Raw genomic sequence first — 17,665 nt, 5'->3', positions numbered from 1 at the left:
ACACCCACTGGAAACTTGGTGACACTTCTCTTCAGGCTAAGTTATGAAGACTCAACAGAAAAATCTTTGCCTTCCACCCTTCTCATTCTTTTGTTTTTTCTAAGTCTGATGTCTACCCCCACATCTTCAACTGCACCCCTCACCTCCTGAGCCTCTCATCTTGCCAGTCCCCAGTGTTCCCCAGCCCTGTTTGGGGACTGCCCTGTGCTACTGGAGACAACCCGATCCTTGCCTTTGGGCAACATTGCAAATATATGAGGTGTTTTTGTTTTTGTTTTAAATATATTTTATTGATTTTTTACAGAGAGGAAGGGAGAGGGACAGAGAGTTAGAAACATCGATGAGAGAGAAACATCAGTCAGCTGCCTCCTGCACACTCCCCACTGGGGATGTGCCCGCAACCAAGGTACATGCCCTTGAGTCCTCTGGCCGACACTCTATCTGCTGAGCCAAACTGGTTAGGGCAATATAGGAGGTTTTAATCCAGAGTAGCTGCACCCTTCCTCTGTCTATCATTTCACATGGATCTGATTAGTACCCTTTCTTACTACCTACCTACTACAGCTCTTCCAATTTTCACAACCTTTCTCAATTCCAGCACTCCATTTCCCTGCACTACTCTGTAACACACAGAGAACATGATGGACATTTGGATTTTTTTCCTCCTTGGCACTCTTACTCCGTCACTTAGCTTACCTTTACTCATTGTCAGCAGAAGAGGGGACATTCTTCTTTTCCTGGATTCCTCCTTCCACCTGTTGGCCTGACTCCATCTCTTCTTTATTCTCTTCTGGGACCTTTCTTCATCAGTCTTTTTCTCTCTTGTGCCTTCCAAAGCCATTGCCATTTGCTGTTCTTTAAATATCATTTCAAAGAAAACCAGCCTCTTCTCCTCTCCCCAATGCTAGTTGTCCTGTTGATTGGGTTACGATGAGATCCATATTGCCCTTAATTCTCTCCCATCTTTTTCCTTCTTGAATTTTATACTGTAGGTGACGGAACGATGCCTCACATCACAGGTGTCTTCTGCAGTAATGCTTGCTTCTGACCTTTCACACACTTCTTCATCCTTTTCTAAGCAATGTCTGTCAGAAGCTTCTCTCCCTCCGTCTCCCCTGAAATACTATTCTTGGGGCCTTGGTTTTATTCTTTTTTCTCTGGCTGACCTCAGAGGCTCCCATAACTGGCACACCTGTTTACCAGTAACTTCTAAACCTTTCTCTCCTGCTTTAGATTTTCCCTAAATGCCACCTCCTTAATTTTAACTCTGTCCTCATCCTCAATTTCTTTTTTGCAAAATTTGTTTATTAATTTTAAAGAGAGAGGAAGGGAGGGAGGGAGGGAGGGAGGGAGGGAGGGAGGGAGGGAGGGAGAGGGGGGGAAGAAGAAAGAGGGATCGATTTTACTAGAGTCATTCTCTACTGCCATAGTTATCCAGTACCCTCATCTAATGTGCTAAAACCCTCAATGGTTTCCATCGCCGTCAGTATAAAACCAGCCTACCCTAAAATGTACCGAGTGATTTTTAATATTAGCGACAACTAAGCACTTTCATATTTGCTATCTCAAATTCCTCCCACAATAACTCTTTATTATATGAGACAAAGCTTAAAGTGGAGAATTAACTTGCTCACACAGAAGTAAGAAGCAGAGCTTTGACTTGAACCAACTACTATTCATTACATCATTCTGCCTTCCCCTCCTAACTGTGGCTAGCAAGGCCCCTCATAATAACACCCTGAATCTCCTTCTGCCTTCATTTCCTGCCATTCCTGTGTCAGCACCTAAGTCATATAACACCAAAGGTTTCCCAATTCCTCCCTTACTCGATGCTTCCCTCTGTCTACACTGCTGTTTTGTTGGCTGTTTCCTCCACCTTCCTCCTTCTCCAGCTTGTTGAATTTCTAAATCTTCTTCAAGACCCTTGTCAATGGTACTACTCTTGTGAAGTTAAAACCTGGAATAACAGACCTTATTATAGTTAAGGTTGCTGTGTTATGTGGATTTTTATGCTTTTCGACTACCTGGAGATTTGATGTAACATTTGTCTTTATGTTCTATAGTGATTTCACATTACACTCCTACCGTACTGGATACTACAGGGGAAGGGATCTAATCTAGCTCATTTTTATACTTCCATAGCCAAACAAAATGTTAGGCATCTAAAGGGTGTCCCCTACATGTTTGTTAAATTAGTGAATATATGAATTAATTGAATTGAACGGATATCAAAACCAGTGGTCAGCCTGCACACTGAAGGGTTTCAGGTTCGATCCCAGGCTCGGTCCAGGCTCATACAGGAGGCAACGAATTTATGTGTCTCTCTCACATCAATGTTTCTTGCTCTCTTTCTTTTTTGTTTTTAAATATATTTTGATTGATTTCAGAGAGGAAGGGAAAGGGAGAGAGAGATAGAAGCATCAATGATGAGAGAGAATCATTGATTGGCTGCCTTCTGCATGCCCCACACTGGGGATCAAACCCACAACCCAGGCATGTGCTTGGACTTGGATCGGTAATCAAACAGTGACCTCCTGACACTCAACCACTGAGCCACACTGGCTGTTTTTATTTATTTTATTTATTTATTTTTTAGCCTGTCCGGGGGAGCTGAGAACCTTCCCCTGGGAATCTTGGGGGTATGCTGGGGAAAGGGGACCTTAGAGACTGTGGGCCTGGAAATAAAACTCCTCTCTTTACCGTCACCACACTGTTCCCCAGCCCGTGCCTGCCTCACCGCTGCAAGGTTCAGCTTCATAGCAGCCCCTCCTGGGGTCTCTGCACTTCATCCCTGGGAGCACACTGGCTGTTTTTAATTGGTATGAAATATGGCTATATATATCTATAATAATAAAAGCATAATATGGTAATTAGACCATACGTCCTTCTGAATGTCCTTCCAGATGACCTTCCAGATGAAGCCAGGGCTGTGAGGGAAGCCCAGGTCCTGGGTGCTGGCCGCTGGGGGAAGGAAGGCCTACTCTGAAGTGAATTTTGTGCATCGGGCCTCTAGTATACATATATATCACAAAAACCTAAAATAAGAAATGGGTGATAGAAAGAGTAAATCACTCTTTTTGACTAATTAAGACTTGCTTTATTATATATTGATATCACATTTTTGGAGATGACAAAGGTTGTAAATAAATTGACATTTTTCTGTGTATATTTTGTCTGCTTATATGATAAAAGTATCTATACTAATAAAAGGGTAATATGCTAATTAGACTGGACATCTTCCAGATGACCTTCTAGACATCTTTCCGGACAAAGCCATGGTGGTGGGGCTGAAGCAGAGGTGGTTAGGGGCGATCAGGCCCAGCAGGAGAGAGCAGTTAGGGGGATCAGGCTGGCAGGGGAGAGCTGTTAGGGGCATCAGGCTGGCATGCAGAGTGGTTAGGGGTGATCAGGCAGGCAGACAGGTAAGCCGTTAGGAGCCAGCGGTCCCGGATTGCAAGAGGATGTCCAACTGCCGGTTTAGCCTCAATCCAGCACTGATCGGGCCTAAATCAGCAGTTGGACATCCCCCGAGTGGTCCCAGATTGGAGAGGGTGCAGGCTGGGCTGAGGGACCCCACCTACGCTCCCCACCCCCCGCACAATTTTTGTGCACTGGGTGTCTGGTAAGAATTATATGGTAATATGTTATTAGTACACGGTAATCTGTAGACATTTAATTTTTATTGAATTTATTGGGGTTATATTGGTTAATAAAATTATATAGATTTCAGGTGTACAATTCTATAATACATCATGTATATTGTGTTGTGTGTTCACCACCCCAAGTCATGTCTCTTTTCATCACCATTTATCCCCCCTTTACCCTCTCCTGCCTCTCCCATCCCCATTTCCCTCTGGTCATCACCATACTATTATCTGTCTATGAGGTTGTATGTTTTTTTCTTAATCCCTTCACCTTTCTCACCCAGGCCTCCTACCCTCTTCTCTCTGACAGCTATGAATCTGTTTCTATTTGTTTGTTAGTTTATTTTGTTCATTAGATTCCACATATAAGTGAAATCATATGCTATTTGTCTTTCTATGATTGGCTTATTTCACTTAGCATTAGACATTTAATTTTTTTCTTTAATCATATTGGTATCTGTTTTTCTCATATTCAGAAACAAAATATATTTCACTAAATTCTTTTGTGGTCTGTTTTTATAATCAAAATGTAATGTTCTTCTCTTTCAGTTAACTGAAGGTAGAGATAAATTAAAGGCTGAACTTAATGCTGAAAAAGTATTAGTTCAAGAAATGGTAAGGTGATTTACGTTATATCCTAATAAATTTGAATTCAGGAATTTAATTCAATCATGAGAGTTTTCTAAACTGTCTTTGTACCTGTTTATTGTGAACTATTCGCTTTCCCTTTATCAATAATCTAAGTGCATGCATAATTATAAACATTTTTAAATGATCATTTGACTAGTATTATAACAAATATACTTATTATGTAGAAGAGTTTTACATAAGAAATAGTATTATAATTTAAAGTAGTGTATGAAATTTTTGAATTTTATTATGGAGAGCCCAGTATTTTGAAAGATTTTCTATTTTTAGTTACAAATTGCCCTTAGTGACAAAAAAAAAAAAAAAAGAGCCAAGTTAGATATTTTGGCATTCTGTGTTAGTTTCATAAGAAAACACTGCCTTTTTATGTTCTTTTAAGAGAACTTTCCAGACGGCTGGTCTTTTATTTTATCAGTTGACTACCCACCCCCGGGTCCCCCCATCCTACCCCCCGCCCAGCTTATGGGGTTGTATTTTGGCTTTCAACTGATCACCACTAGTATGTCTTTGTTACAGTAAACTGGCTGTGTTTATTATAATCAAAAATAAAACACAGCTTGACTTGCGTTCTAAATGTGCCTGAAAAGAATATGATACTGTTTAGAAGAGAAAAGGTTGTTCATAGGAAATCCACACCACTTCAGATATTGAAACATGCCTCTTTTTACAGCTTGTCACACTTTGTGCCAAGTCATGACTGTTTTCCTAACTCTGTTTTGTTACTCTCGGCACCATGTGTTTTGGGTTCCTTGTCATAGAAATTAATGCAAAACAATGCTCCCGGACTACAATACAGCCTTCTATGAAACCAACTTGTGAATGCAGGCAAAGAAAAAAAAAAAAAGATGGCTAGCTAGTCACAGAAACCATGTATTAACAAATACGTTATTTTGAACTCTTTACCTTTAAATACCTGCATATAAAAAAAATTGGTTAAATTATTTGCTTATACTTGGTGAATCTCTTCTGCCCCACCCTACCCCACCCTCTTCTTTCCAAAGTCTAGGAGTTGCTTCTGAAAACAACTAAATGTTGTCATTGAAATGGAAAGTGCTATTATAGAGTGGGAAGCAAAGGTTATATTGCCCGCCCCTTTGTTAGCAATGTTAGACAAGAAATTAAACTACTCAATCAGGAAGTTTGTGCCTGTATTAAGAACAGTCCCCATAGTTTTTGAATCACTTTTCCTCTTTATTTGGACTGTTTGAGGTTAACCGGTGCTATTCTGTTCCCCCCGGGGGAACCAATCACCTTTTATTTCGTTGTTTAGAAGTTTGTTGAGCCCCCGCTTGTTGCCAAGCAGCAAGATCTTTTATCACAAACCCCACAACAGCATAAGAGCCTCAGTCCCTCAAAACTAGGTTGGGGTCCCTGTTTTCAGTGGAGGCAGCAAGCTTCAGGTTCCTCTTACAACCAAGCTTTCCATGGCATACCCTTGGGCCCAGCAAGGTCACTGTTTGGCACCCCTCGCCCCCGCCAGGCATTCTGTTATTCACGGGGAGGGAGGCTGGCTCTGTGGCTACTTGGCCTTCCTTTGTTTCTTGCCCAGAGTGCTTTTTTCCAGAAATGAAGGTTTGTGATTGCACCCAGATGGAGGAGTGGGAGAAGGTAGAGGGACCAGAGTCAATTTGTAAAACTTAAAAACGTTCTCACTGACGGTTTTTTGTTCCATGCTTGCTTATACAGTTTATTTTCTGGCCTAGTTAAAGCCTCGTTTTAAAAGTCATAGAGCTGGTAGTAAAAAGTATAGGTAAGCAATAAAATATGGAGCAATTTTTATATCCTTACATTGGCTTTAAGGGAAGCATATGAAAAAAGGTTATATTTTCCTAAGATGCCTACGCTTAGTGGCATTCTTTTACTTTTAAATATAATTGTCATATAACATTGTATTTTAGGTGTACAGTGAAATGATTCAATATATGTATATATTGCAAAATATTGCCAGGATGAGTTTCGTTAACATCAGTCGCCACACAGTTATAAACTTCGTTTCATGATGAGAACTTTTGATTTATTCTCTTAGCAACTTTAAATATATAATCCAGTGTTGTTAACTATAATCACCATGCTGTACCTCACATCCCCAGGACTTAATTTGTTTTATAACCGGGAGTTTGTACCTGTTGACCACCCTCACCATTTCGCCCCTCCATTCCTTGCCTCTGGCAACCACCAATCTGCTCCTTGTATCTATGAGGTTATGAGGTCATTTGTGTGTGTGTTTTTAAATATATTTATTGATTTCAGAGAGGAAGGGAAAGGGGGAGATAGAAACATCAAGGGTGAGAGAGAATCATTGATTGGCTGCCTCTTGCAGGCCCCCCATCGGGGATCAAGCCTGAAACTCGGGCATGTGCCCTGATGGGTAATTGAACTGTGACCTTCTGGTTCATAGGCAGACACTCAACGACTGTGCCATGCCTTCTGGGCTATGAAGTGTGGGGTTTTGGTTTTCTTTTTAGATTTTACTATAAATAAGATAATATGCGATTTTTTTCCTGTCTGATTTATTTCACTTGGCATAATGCCCTTAAATTTCATCCATGTTGTCACAAATGGCAAGATTTCATTCTTTTTTATGGCTGAGTAAGATTCCATTACATATATATATATCATATCATCTTGATCCATTTGTCTATTGATGGACACTTAAGTTACTTATATCTTGGCTATTGTAACTAATACTTTAGTGAACATGGTAGTGCACATACCTTTTCAAGTTAGTGCTTTTTTATTCCTTTAGATAAGTACCCAGAAATGGAATTTCTGGGTCACATGGTAGTTCTAGTTTTAATTTTTTGAGGAATCTCCATAGTGTTTTCTATAGTGACTGCACCAATTTACATTCCCACCAACAGTGTGCAATAGTTTCTTTTTCTTCACATCCTTGTCAACAGTTGTTATCTCTTGTTCTTTCTTGTCCATTCTAACAAGTGTGGTTTGGTTTACATATCCCTGATGATTTGTGAGGTTGAGAACTTGTTGGCCATTTGAATATCTTCTGGAAAAATGTCAGATCATCTGCCTATTTTTAGTTGGATTGATTGAGCTGTTTTGGATATTAACTCCTTATAAAATATACTAGAGGCCTGGTGCACAAAAATTTGTGCACTCGGGTTGGGGGGGAGTGGTCCCTCAGCCCGACCTATGCCCTCTTGCAATCTGGGACTCCTTGGAGGATGTCCACCTGCTGGCTTAGGCTGGCTCCCTGGCAGTCAGACAGCCCTCCGGCAACCCGGCAGCCCTCAGGGGATGTCCACTTACCAGCAGGGAGCAGACCTAAGCTGCAGTCAGACATCCTTAGTGCTGCTGAGGAGGTGGGAGTGGCTCCCACCACCACCACTGTGCTGGCAGCCATCAGCCTGGCTTGTGGGAGTGCACTGACCACCAGGGAACAGCTCCTGCATTGAGCATCTGCCCCCTGGTGGTCAGTGTGTGTCATAGTGACCAGTCATTCCCAGTCGTTCTGCTGTTAGGGTCAATTTGCATATTACCCTTTTATTATGTAGGATAGAGGCCTGGTGCATGGGTGGGGGCCAGCTGGTTTGTCCTGAAGGGTGTCCCAGATCAGGGTGGGGGTCCCACTGGGGTGCCTGGCCAACCTGGGTGAGGGGCTGATGGCTGTTTGCAGGCTGGCCAAGCCCTCCCCAGTGGGGACCCTCACCCCATGGAGGTTTGGCCAGCCTGGGTGAGGGGCTGAGGGCCGTTTTCAGGCTGGCCAAGCCCCCCCGGCGACGGAAGCTCACAGCTTCTCCTTTTTATCTTTTTTTTTATTGTGGGATTTATTTACCTTCTATAATTGAAACTTCGTTGCTTTGAGAGGAGCTCAGAGCTGGCCAAGGTGGGCAGGAGGGAAGCCTCTTGCTCACTCCAGCTCTGTGGCCACGGCTGGCTGAAATCAGGTATCTGGGGTTTATTTATCTTCTACAATTGAAACTTTGTTGCTTTGAGTTGGGCTCAGAGCCGGCCGTGGCTGGGATGCCTGGCTTCCTCCATCATTGGGGCAACCAAGCCTCCTGCTTGCTCCAACTCCACGGCTGCTGGCCGCCATCTTGGTTGGGTTAATTTGCATATAGTTGCTCTGATTGGCTGGTGGGCGTGGCTTAGGGCATAGCAAAGGTATGATCAATTTGCATGTTTGTCTTTTATTAGTGTAGATCATTTCCAAATATTTTCTCCTAGCCTATAGATGCTTTTTCATTTTGTTGTTTCTTTTGCTATTCAGAAGCTTTTTTGTTTGATATAGTCCTACTTTTTCATTTTTGCTTTTGTTGTGTTTTGAGCATCATATAAAAAAATTATTACTAATACCCATGTCAAAAAGATTTTTCTCAATGTCTTCTTCTAGGAGTTTTATGGTTTCCAGTCTTACATTTAAGTCTTTCATTCATTCAATTTAATTTTTTGAGTGGTATAAAGTACGGCTTTAGTTTCATTCTTTTAAATGTAAATATCCAATTTTCCCAGCACTATTTATTGAAGAGCATTTTCTTTATTGAGTATTCTTGGCTACTTTGTCAAATATTTGTTGACTACACATATATGGGTTTATTTCTGGGCTCTTGATTCTGTTCCATTGGTCTACATGTCTGTTTTTTATGCTAGCACCATATTGTTTGTTTGTTTGTTTGTGTGTGTGTGTGTGTGTGTGTGTGTGTGTGAGAGAGAGAGAGAGAGAGAGAGAGAGAGAGAGAGAGAGAGAGAGAGAGAAACATCAATGTGAGAGAGACACATGGACCGGTTATCTCCCCCACTCTCCCTCACCTAGGGTTGGGACCAAACCTGTTACCCAAACCTGAGACTGTTTGCCCTTGACTGGGAATCAAACCTGTGATCCTTCAGTGCTCTGGCCAACACTCTAACCACTGAGCATACTGTTTTAATTACTGTGCTTTATAATATGGTTTGACATCAAGAAGTGTAATGCCTCCAGCTTTCTATTTTTTTTAGGATTTATTTTTAAACCATTATCATGGAAGTTAATTATAACATTAGCCTTGAATTTAAACCCACTGAGATAACCTAACACAGTTCTTCACAGACATCAGTTACTATCTTCCCAGACCCCAAGATGTCATGAGACTGTTACATTTTATTGAATTCTGATCTATCAATAGGGAAGAGATAGTTTTTACAAAATCTTTATTGTTGAAAGTATTACATATCCCTACCTCCCCCCCGATTGGCCCCTTCTTAGCCCTCATCAACCCCAGGCCTTCACCATCCTATTGTCTGTGTCCATGAGGGAAGAAATATCTTTGAAAATATATTATAGCTGATGTTTAGACACCAATGAAATTAATGGTTAGAGGTATTTTTCATCATTATTTACTTTCATAGTAAGATTATTCAGATTCAGATCACTGGCAATACTTACAAATTCATATTATTAAAACTTGTTTATTGAAGCATGCATTAATAATATATTTTTTTGACATTTGCGACAACGTGGATGGACCTTGAGGAAATTATGCAAAGTGAAATGTCAGAGGAAGACAAATACTATATGATCTCACTTTGTGTGTAATCTAAAATAAAAACAAAAAACCAAACTCATAAATACAGAGATTGGTGGTAGCCAGAGGTGGGAGGTGAGGGTGGGCTAAACGGGTAAAGGTAATCAAACGTATGAAATTAAAGTTACAAGATAAATAAGTCATGAGGATGTAAAGCATCCCCACTGTATCATATGTTTGAAAGTTGCTAAGAGAGTAGATCTTAAAAGTCCCTACAGGAAAAAAATTATAACTATGTAGTGATAGATATTAACTAGACTTTTTGTGGTGATGATTTTTCAATAAATACAAATATTGATGTACAACAATTAATGCAAGGTTATGTGTCAATTACACCTCAATTTTAAAAAATATTAATAAAATGCCTTTAATGCCTAGAAATTAAAATTGACTTCTTCTTTTTTTTTTTTTTTTGAGAAACAAAATCCAAGTTTATGTATTCATTTCTTGCATGGAAGTACGCCTCAATGACATCCTTTGCCTGAGACTGTTTGCCAAAGTCCTTAACCACCACATAACTGCAACCAACCACTTGACAGGGTTTTTCGTCTCTGTTGATTTTACAGAGGCTACCCATTCCCCTAGTTTCTTGTTTTCATCCATTTCATTTTGGTTGATATCTTGTTCAGCACAAAGGGCCTCCACCAACTCGGCATTCATGGGCTCATCACAGTTGGATGCAAGCACACAAAGGTGTGTTTGGTGCTAAATTCATGTAGAAGTACAGATACTTCTGCAACAACCTTAAAATTCCATTAAGTTAACTCAATGCTTTAGTTTGGCAAACTACTAAATGAGGGTCTCTAGACTTTCTGAATTAAAATTGCATTCATATTGCCCGGCCGGGTGGCTCGGTTGATTGGAGCATCATCCCCTACAACTACAGGTTGCAGGCTCAATTCCTGGTCAGGGCACATACCTAAGTTTCGGGTTTGATCCCCGGTCATGGTGCCCATGGGAGGTAACTGACCCATGTTTCTCTTTCACATCAATATTTTTTTTCTCTCTCCCCCATCCCTCTCTCTCTAAAATCAATAAACATATCCTCAGGTGAGGATTTAAAAGAACAATAATTAAAACAAATAAAATTACATTCATTACATTATTGAAGTTTGACTATTAAATTATCTGAATTTTCTCCAAAAAAAAAAAAATCGTATAAGGCCTGAGATCTATAGCTAGTTTAATAACATATGAAACAAATTATTACCACGCCAGCAAACAGTGCATGTTTCTCTATAATCTCTATTATGCTTAAAGCCATGGATAAATGCTAATGATTATAAATACTTACAATTTTGTCTATTTCTGTTCACTTTTTTAAATGCTTTTCTTCCTAGGTACAAATTTATTTTCTCTTCTAAATCATATTCAACATTGTAACTTATTTTCCCATAATAGTTTTGGCAGTCACATGGTTTAGGATGTTACTCTTTCATTGCTAAAGGTAGTTTTATAGAAAATTCTCCCTTTTAATCTTTGCAAACAATACCAAATGACATGGGCCTTTCATTTCACAGGTTAGTAAACATAAAGAAGAAATGGAAATGAGAAAAAAGTGGGACATCGTAAGTGACAAGGTTTGCATTTAAGTTTTTTTCTTTTATTCTGTGCTTCTCTTGTTTTGGCATCTTGAGTTTGAAAGAGAAGATGCTTATCAGTGAGGCAAGAAGTGTGAATGGGAGGCCAGGAGACTTGAGTGTAAGCAGTGGAGAAAGCGAGCCTGGCATAGTGAAAGGTGTCATCCTGGCGTACTGATGCTCAGGCTCAATGGCTTGTCTCCACATTCCTGTCCCTTCACTCCCACCTTCTATTCCCCTGCCTTCTTACTAAGATACAATCCTCAAGCTACCACCATACTCCACTCCTTTTCCAGGTGACTCCAGAAACCATTGATCTGAAGGTATGTTATTCTTTGTACACTAGCATTAATTTGCAAGTTAAATTAGGCCTGGAGGGGGATTGCGGGACTGGGAGCAAGAACAGATCCAGGCCCTTTGGGCCTGAACACTTCCACTCTGCTACTTCAGCTCAGGGCAAGGGAAGAAAATAAAGGGACACGAATCCGAAGAAGGAAGTGAGAATAACAGAGCTGGTTCTTTTTGTGTGCCAGGGCTCAAGATCATTGAAGGGGAAAGAGCTCACGTTTTCGCCATGGTCCTCACAACACAGGATAAAGCCATCCTCTTTTCCCAGCACTTCAGGGTCTAAGACAAAAAGAGGGAAGACTTCAAGGAAGTCTTTAAAGCAAAAGCACTCTGAGGTAAGACCTGCTCCAGTGGCCACGTCCTGTGACACCTTCTTCTGCACAGGGGCTCCTGTGCTGTTAGCAATAGCAAAACCGCAATCATACCTCACACCCAGCATCAACAAGGCCGCCAGTCTCAACACACCTGATTCTCCTGACTCCCTGCACACATCTGGGCAGGGGCTCTGGGTGCTTTTCTCAGCACCAGTATGTCTTTGTTAGGTCCCTTAACTTATCCAAGAAGATGCCACCGCTATCCTTGGCTCAATGGCTTATTTAACTTAGTCAGTAAGGCTTCGTAGATCTCTATTAAATTAGCAAGATTTGGAGAATCTATATGCCAAGCACTTTCTAGGCTGTATAATCTCTAACTCATTACTGCCCAATAGCTATCAGAAGCTTAACGAAGCTTCCCTCAAGGACAAGCAAGTATTCAGAGTGCTTGCTCGTAGTATTCTAAATAGACACCTGGGACTGGCTCACACTATCAGAGCCGTGCATGCAAGAATTAACTTCTATTGCCATCTGTTTGCACAGCCCCTTCCCCAATGATCAGAATTGCTTTTGCTGGGTCTGCGGCAGTACAATTCATCTCCATATAGGGCATGTCCAGAAGTAGCTCTGTGATGTTCAGTTCGACCTTGGCTTGTTATGTGGACGTTGCTGAGGCACTGCTCGTGGCATTACACAATGCCTCCCTTTATGTGGTCTTTTGGGGAACTTTCTTCTGCCCTTAGTTATGGGACTGGTTGTCTTTCTCTGAGCAATTGGTCCTTCCTATGAGCACTGTGGATTGGGTAACTGGTCAAGGCTCCTTTTCCACACTGGCTCTCAGGAAACAGAAGTCATTTGGTGAGTCACCTGGCCAACGCACAGCACTTCATGAAGAGTCTCTCCGCCTGCATGTTTGATTCCCATACTCAGTTTTTTTCTCCACATGTTCTCATGTCCTTCCTCCTGCTCCCACAGGGGGCAGAGCTGCCTCCCTAACATGCAAGGCACGGAGGGGCTGAGCAGAACCCTGCACCTGTGTCGTCCTTGCTCCACTGGGCACAGAAAGATCTGGGCATCGCATGCCAACTCCCAGGCAGATGGCTCACTGCTCATAGCCAGCGGAGGAGTGAGACAACAGGTAGAGAGAGGGCAGGGGTTGAGAAAAAGCATTGTCTTCTAAAAATATTTTCACTTTGTAGGAAGTCTAGTCAATTGGAAACTAATGTAATTTCTCAAGGAGGAGAATGACATTTGGGGGAAAATTTGGCACATGACTGGCCCCTGTTTGGGTTCTAGAAGTAAGATTTTTAGAATCCAGGTCTTGGGAAGCTTTTGTTTTTGATTCACAAAAGAGCAAGAAAACAAAGACACAAACAAGAGAGAACCCTGCCTGAGTAGGTGGTGCTGCCTGCTGACTGGACAGAAAGACCAGCCATACTGGGTGAGGGACTCTAGTCCATGCCTTGGACTTAGTAAGCCTGTGGTCAAGCCCATATCCTGTTCCAGAAGGCTCTGCCAGCTGCCAGAAATCAAGCTGAAGGGCCGGCTCTGTGCGTCAAGGCTCTGAGATGAATGTGGACAGGGCTGCCCAGCAGAGTTAGCAACTGGACAGAGTGACGGGTCCCAGAGCCCGAGATGACAGCAGCAGGGGGAGCTGCCCCCATTCCCACAGCAAGCCCAGGGCTGTAAGTCAGTCCTAGAATTCCAGTTTAGAAACTCCTTAATTTACAGATCAAAATGGAGTTTCCAAAATCGCTGCCACAGGGGACAGAAATACTGCCTGTCCTCACGGAACATACACAATAAAGGAGAGACAAAGGTAGACAGGATCTCTCAGAAGATGTCATTTCAATAGGATTTTCTCGTAGGATAACAGTTTTTCCTTCTGACCGCTATTACGGTTATCTTGCTGTTGCCAACACATAATAGTACGTTTTGTTAGCTGGATAGACTCTGAAGTTAATGTGTAACAATAAGTGAAAATTGGACTGGGGGAGGGGAGAGATGACGTAATCTGGTATTCCATCTTTCTATTAATTAACTTGATTTTACAGCGTAATGTAGTTTTCTAGTTCACCGTTATTATTAGCATATGTACTTTTGTTGTTAATAATAATTTTGTTATTATAAGGGCTCCCTTATATCACCTTCCCATGTGGTCTATTCTTCACCATAGGTTAACTATAGGCACTCTGGTTATAATTTTTCTGTTTCTCTCTTTTAAATATTTTTATTATATTGAGGTAGTTGGACACCTTAAAAATGATCTTTAAAGGTTTTATAATACTACCACGTGTAAATGACCAAACGGAGAGCTTGCTGCAGGAACTTTTAACTCAGTCATTTAACTTATCCAATTAATCATACTTATTTTTTGAAATCTGTGTCATTTGGTGGGAACAGCACACATGTCTCACTCTGGAGTACACAGTGATAAACCGAGTGTTTAGCCAGTCTGAAAAACGCGATATGAACATTGCTGTCTGATTTCTATTTATGAACGATTTCACAACTTAAAATTTGTATTTGGACAGTGTTTTGTGCAAAGTTTATTTTTTGATATCTGTAAAGCATTTCAAACATTAAGGTTTCACAGAACAAGGTTAAATTGGATTTCCAGGTCCCCCTACCCCACCCCCCAGCCAGGGTAATTCGTTAATTGAGGTTGCACCCAGTGAATGCTTCCCTGGAAGATTTCTGAGCGTCCGTGGGGTAACCTGGGCTATGCTGGCGGAACATATGGTGTGTGCTCAGATCCGCAGAAAGCAGTAGGACCCTTCTTTGTGGGAAATGGGACATGGGACAAGGTCAGTTATGTTCCCATTCTTAAAGTGCATGCAACACAAAGCAATTTGTACTTGATACGAGACTTTAATTAAAACTCTAGAACATTATTCTTTTCATTCCAGAGTTGTTAGGTGAAATATTTTTTTTTTGCAATAGTTTTGCAATTGTGACTGTAGTCACCCTTCAGGTTAGTATTTTTTAAAAGTTATTATTATAGGATATAGAATTGTTATTATTATAGCTATATATATCACACGCTACTTAGGTGAAGGAAAAATCTTTCTTTCTGAAACTTCCCATTCCTTTCCTCTACAACCTGTTTATTTGACTAAATTGCTCATGAAGTTTAAAATGAATGCCACCTGAGAAGAAAATAATATAACCTGTTCATTGTTTCATTCTTTTTTCCCGTGGCTTGGTTGGATAAAGCAGACACTTGATAGTTCCACAGAGCATTGTGGCAAAGTCAGCATTTTGCTCATTGCCGATCTGGCCCCAGGGGGTGGTGCCGAAATACAGCGATAGGACCATTCTGGACACGTGCATGGTCTTCAGATGCTGTCAAAGAATATTTACTGTATTTTGATAGATTGTGTTGACACAGAATTCCCCTTATGTTGTATCTCGATCTCATATTATGAATAACTTTAAAATATAGAGTTAAATGAAGTAATATACCAGTACTACAATTATTTGCTTTATTTTGAAATCAAAATTTTCATTTACCATTAAAATGAGTTCAACTTTAGATTCTGTTCTCAGAGAACTGAAATAGAAGATATCCTATCTAACATTCAACTGAAAGGGGGCTTTTACTTTCTACAGCATATTTAAGGGATTATAAATTTATTAGGTCATCTGGAAAACCAGATGGGCTGAGCCCCCAAATGGCACCGGCTCCTACCGCATTTTATTCTGAATAGTTTGATGACAAATTGAATACTTCCCATTTGTATTTGGAAAATAAAATATTTGGAACTAAAAATATTTTAGTGAAAATAATGTCTAATACGTGTTGCACAAATAAATTTTATTGCTAAAATCACTTGAGGGGTTTTATGCTTTGTCACTTCTTGTGTATTTGCTGGAGGATGATTATAAAATTTTGTTTATATTTCAGTATCATTTAACTTACAGACCTAAGATATTACCATGAAAATCAGAAAAAGGTAAATTTGAGGTTTGCATCAATTTCTAGTCTTCCTTAGACATTTTCAGTCATGGGGTGAGATGGCAGGTCCTGACCACATGTAATATCATCCTTGACTTTTGGGAGCGCACAAAGCAGCCATCTTACCCCCGACTGCTTGGTGTTGCTTCATTCTATCTGCCTGGTTTCAGCTGTGGTCTTCTCTCCAGTTCCCACTGGGAGTTGAGGCCAGTCTTGAACACCAAGTCATTTGGCCAGAGTCCTGACACTGCCCAGACTTGGGTCTTACTCCCAGAAGACTGAACACTTTGAACTGCTGTCACGCATCCTAATTGCCGTGATTAATTCTGTCGTTTGGTGCTATGAGTTATATTATAGAACTGCTTCACTACTGACGCTCAAGGCCAGAGTCAAGCCCAAGGTACCCACACCCTTTTGGACACTGGCATTGGACTGTCATCTACCCTTTTTGGATCCAACACTAGCAACTTGTTAGTTTCCCCAGCCCCGATTTCTTCAGGCCTAGGGTCTCTAGGTCCCAGCTTTCTCCTCAAACCCTAAGGACGTTTATGTAAATTAAATACATATCAATTTTTTTCAGGAATGTATTTTCATGGAGGGTGGTATTTAAACTTTTCCTTATTTGATAGCCTTTGTTTTCTTCTCCTCAGTGTAATCTCTTCTTGTTCATCAAGAAAACCTTAAATTAAACAAAAGAGTTAATTGACCCTGTCCTATGTGGCTTAATGGTTTGAGTATCAGCTCGTGCACCCAAGGGTCTCAGGTTTGATTCCTAGTCAAGTGCATGTACCTGGGTTGCAGATTAGATCCCCAACCTGGTTGGGGCCCATGCAGGAGGCAACTGATCAATGTGTCTCTCTCACATTCATCTCTCTCTCTCTCTCTCTCTCTCTCTTCCCTTCCTTCCACTCTTTCTAAAAATCAATGGAAAAATATATCCTCAGGTGAGGATTAACAAAAACAAAGTTATTTGTTTTTTCAAATTTACTCATGTATTATATATTACTCCTACCATAACTTGCATATCTGCTCAAACTTAATCAATGATATATCACTGAATTGATTTAGTGCTAGCCAAATCTAAAGAGTTCTTAAGTTTTGTGAGCTTGTGCAACCCTTAAAGAATTAAAATACACTTTTATTTAGGCTTTTAAAACCCTTGAAAATAGATTGAGGATCCTCTTCATCAACATTAAGTGGGGATTCATTCCTTTGTTGAATATATAAATATCAAGAAATTAAAGAGAGAGAACCAAGATGGCGGCGATATAGGCAGACGTGTCCCAGGTCGTGTCCCGGAGCAAATGGAACGAGCAGCTGAAGCTAGTAACACTCACACCGAATTGGCGAAATTGCTCAGCTGGTGAGAGGGTTTACAGCCGGGAAGAGCAGAACTCCCCTGGTAAGGTAAAAAAAAAACAACCAGGGATTTGGGCAGGAAAGTTTGCCAGACCTCTGAGCCCAGAGAGTCGGAGGGAGACCGCGTGGCAGACAGCCGCGTCCCTTCGGACAGGCACAGCCCCTGACGGGGGGGGGGGGGGGGGGGGGGGGGGGGGGGAAGGAGAACCGCGGGATTCCTGGCGCCACCAGGGAAATTGAGAGCTGGGTTCTGTGATCACGGAGGACTGAGCCTAAAGGGGGCAGCCTGAAGAGC

At 41.2% G+C, this 17,665-nt stretch overlaps 1 protein-coding gene across 1 annotated transcript; it reads left to right on the top strand.

The window, feature by feature from the left end:
* Positions 1–4,204: 4,204 nt before the first annotated feature.
* On the top strand, positions 4,205–12,291 carry LOC132226848 (uncharacterized protein C10orf67, mitochondrial-like). Its single transcript, XM_059681328.1, has 3 exons — positions 4,205–4,259; positions 11,332–11,391; positions 11,925–12,291. The coding sequence occupies exons 1-3, from the start codon at positions 4,257–4,259 to the stop codon at positions 12,279–12,281; spliced, it is 420 nt and encodes a 139-aa protein (XP_059537311.1). The 5' UTR covers positions 4,205–4,256; the 3' UTR covers positions 12,282–12,291.
* Positions 12,292–17,665: the final 5,374 nt, after the last annotated feature.

This window comes from Myotis daubentonii, chromosome 1 (genome assembly GCF_963259705.1).
Source record: "Myotis daubentonii chromosome 1, mMyoDau2.1, whole genome shotgun sequence".
NCBI classification, from domain to species: domain Eukaryota; kingdom Metazoa; phylum Chordata; class Mammalia; order Chiroptera; family Vespertilionidae; genus Myotis; species Myotis daubentonii.
The sequence above is the reverse complement of the archived record's forward strand: the minus strand, read 5'-3'. Positions and strand labels throughout refer to the sequence as shown.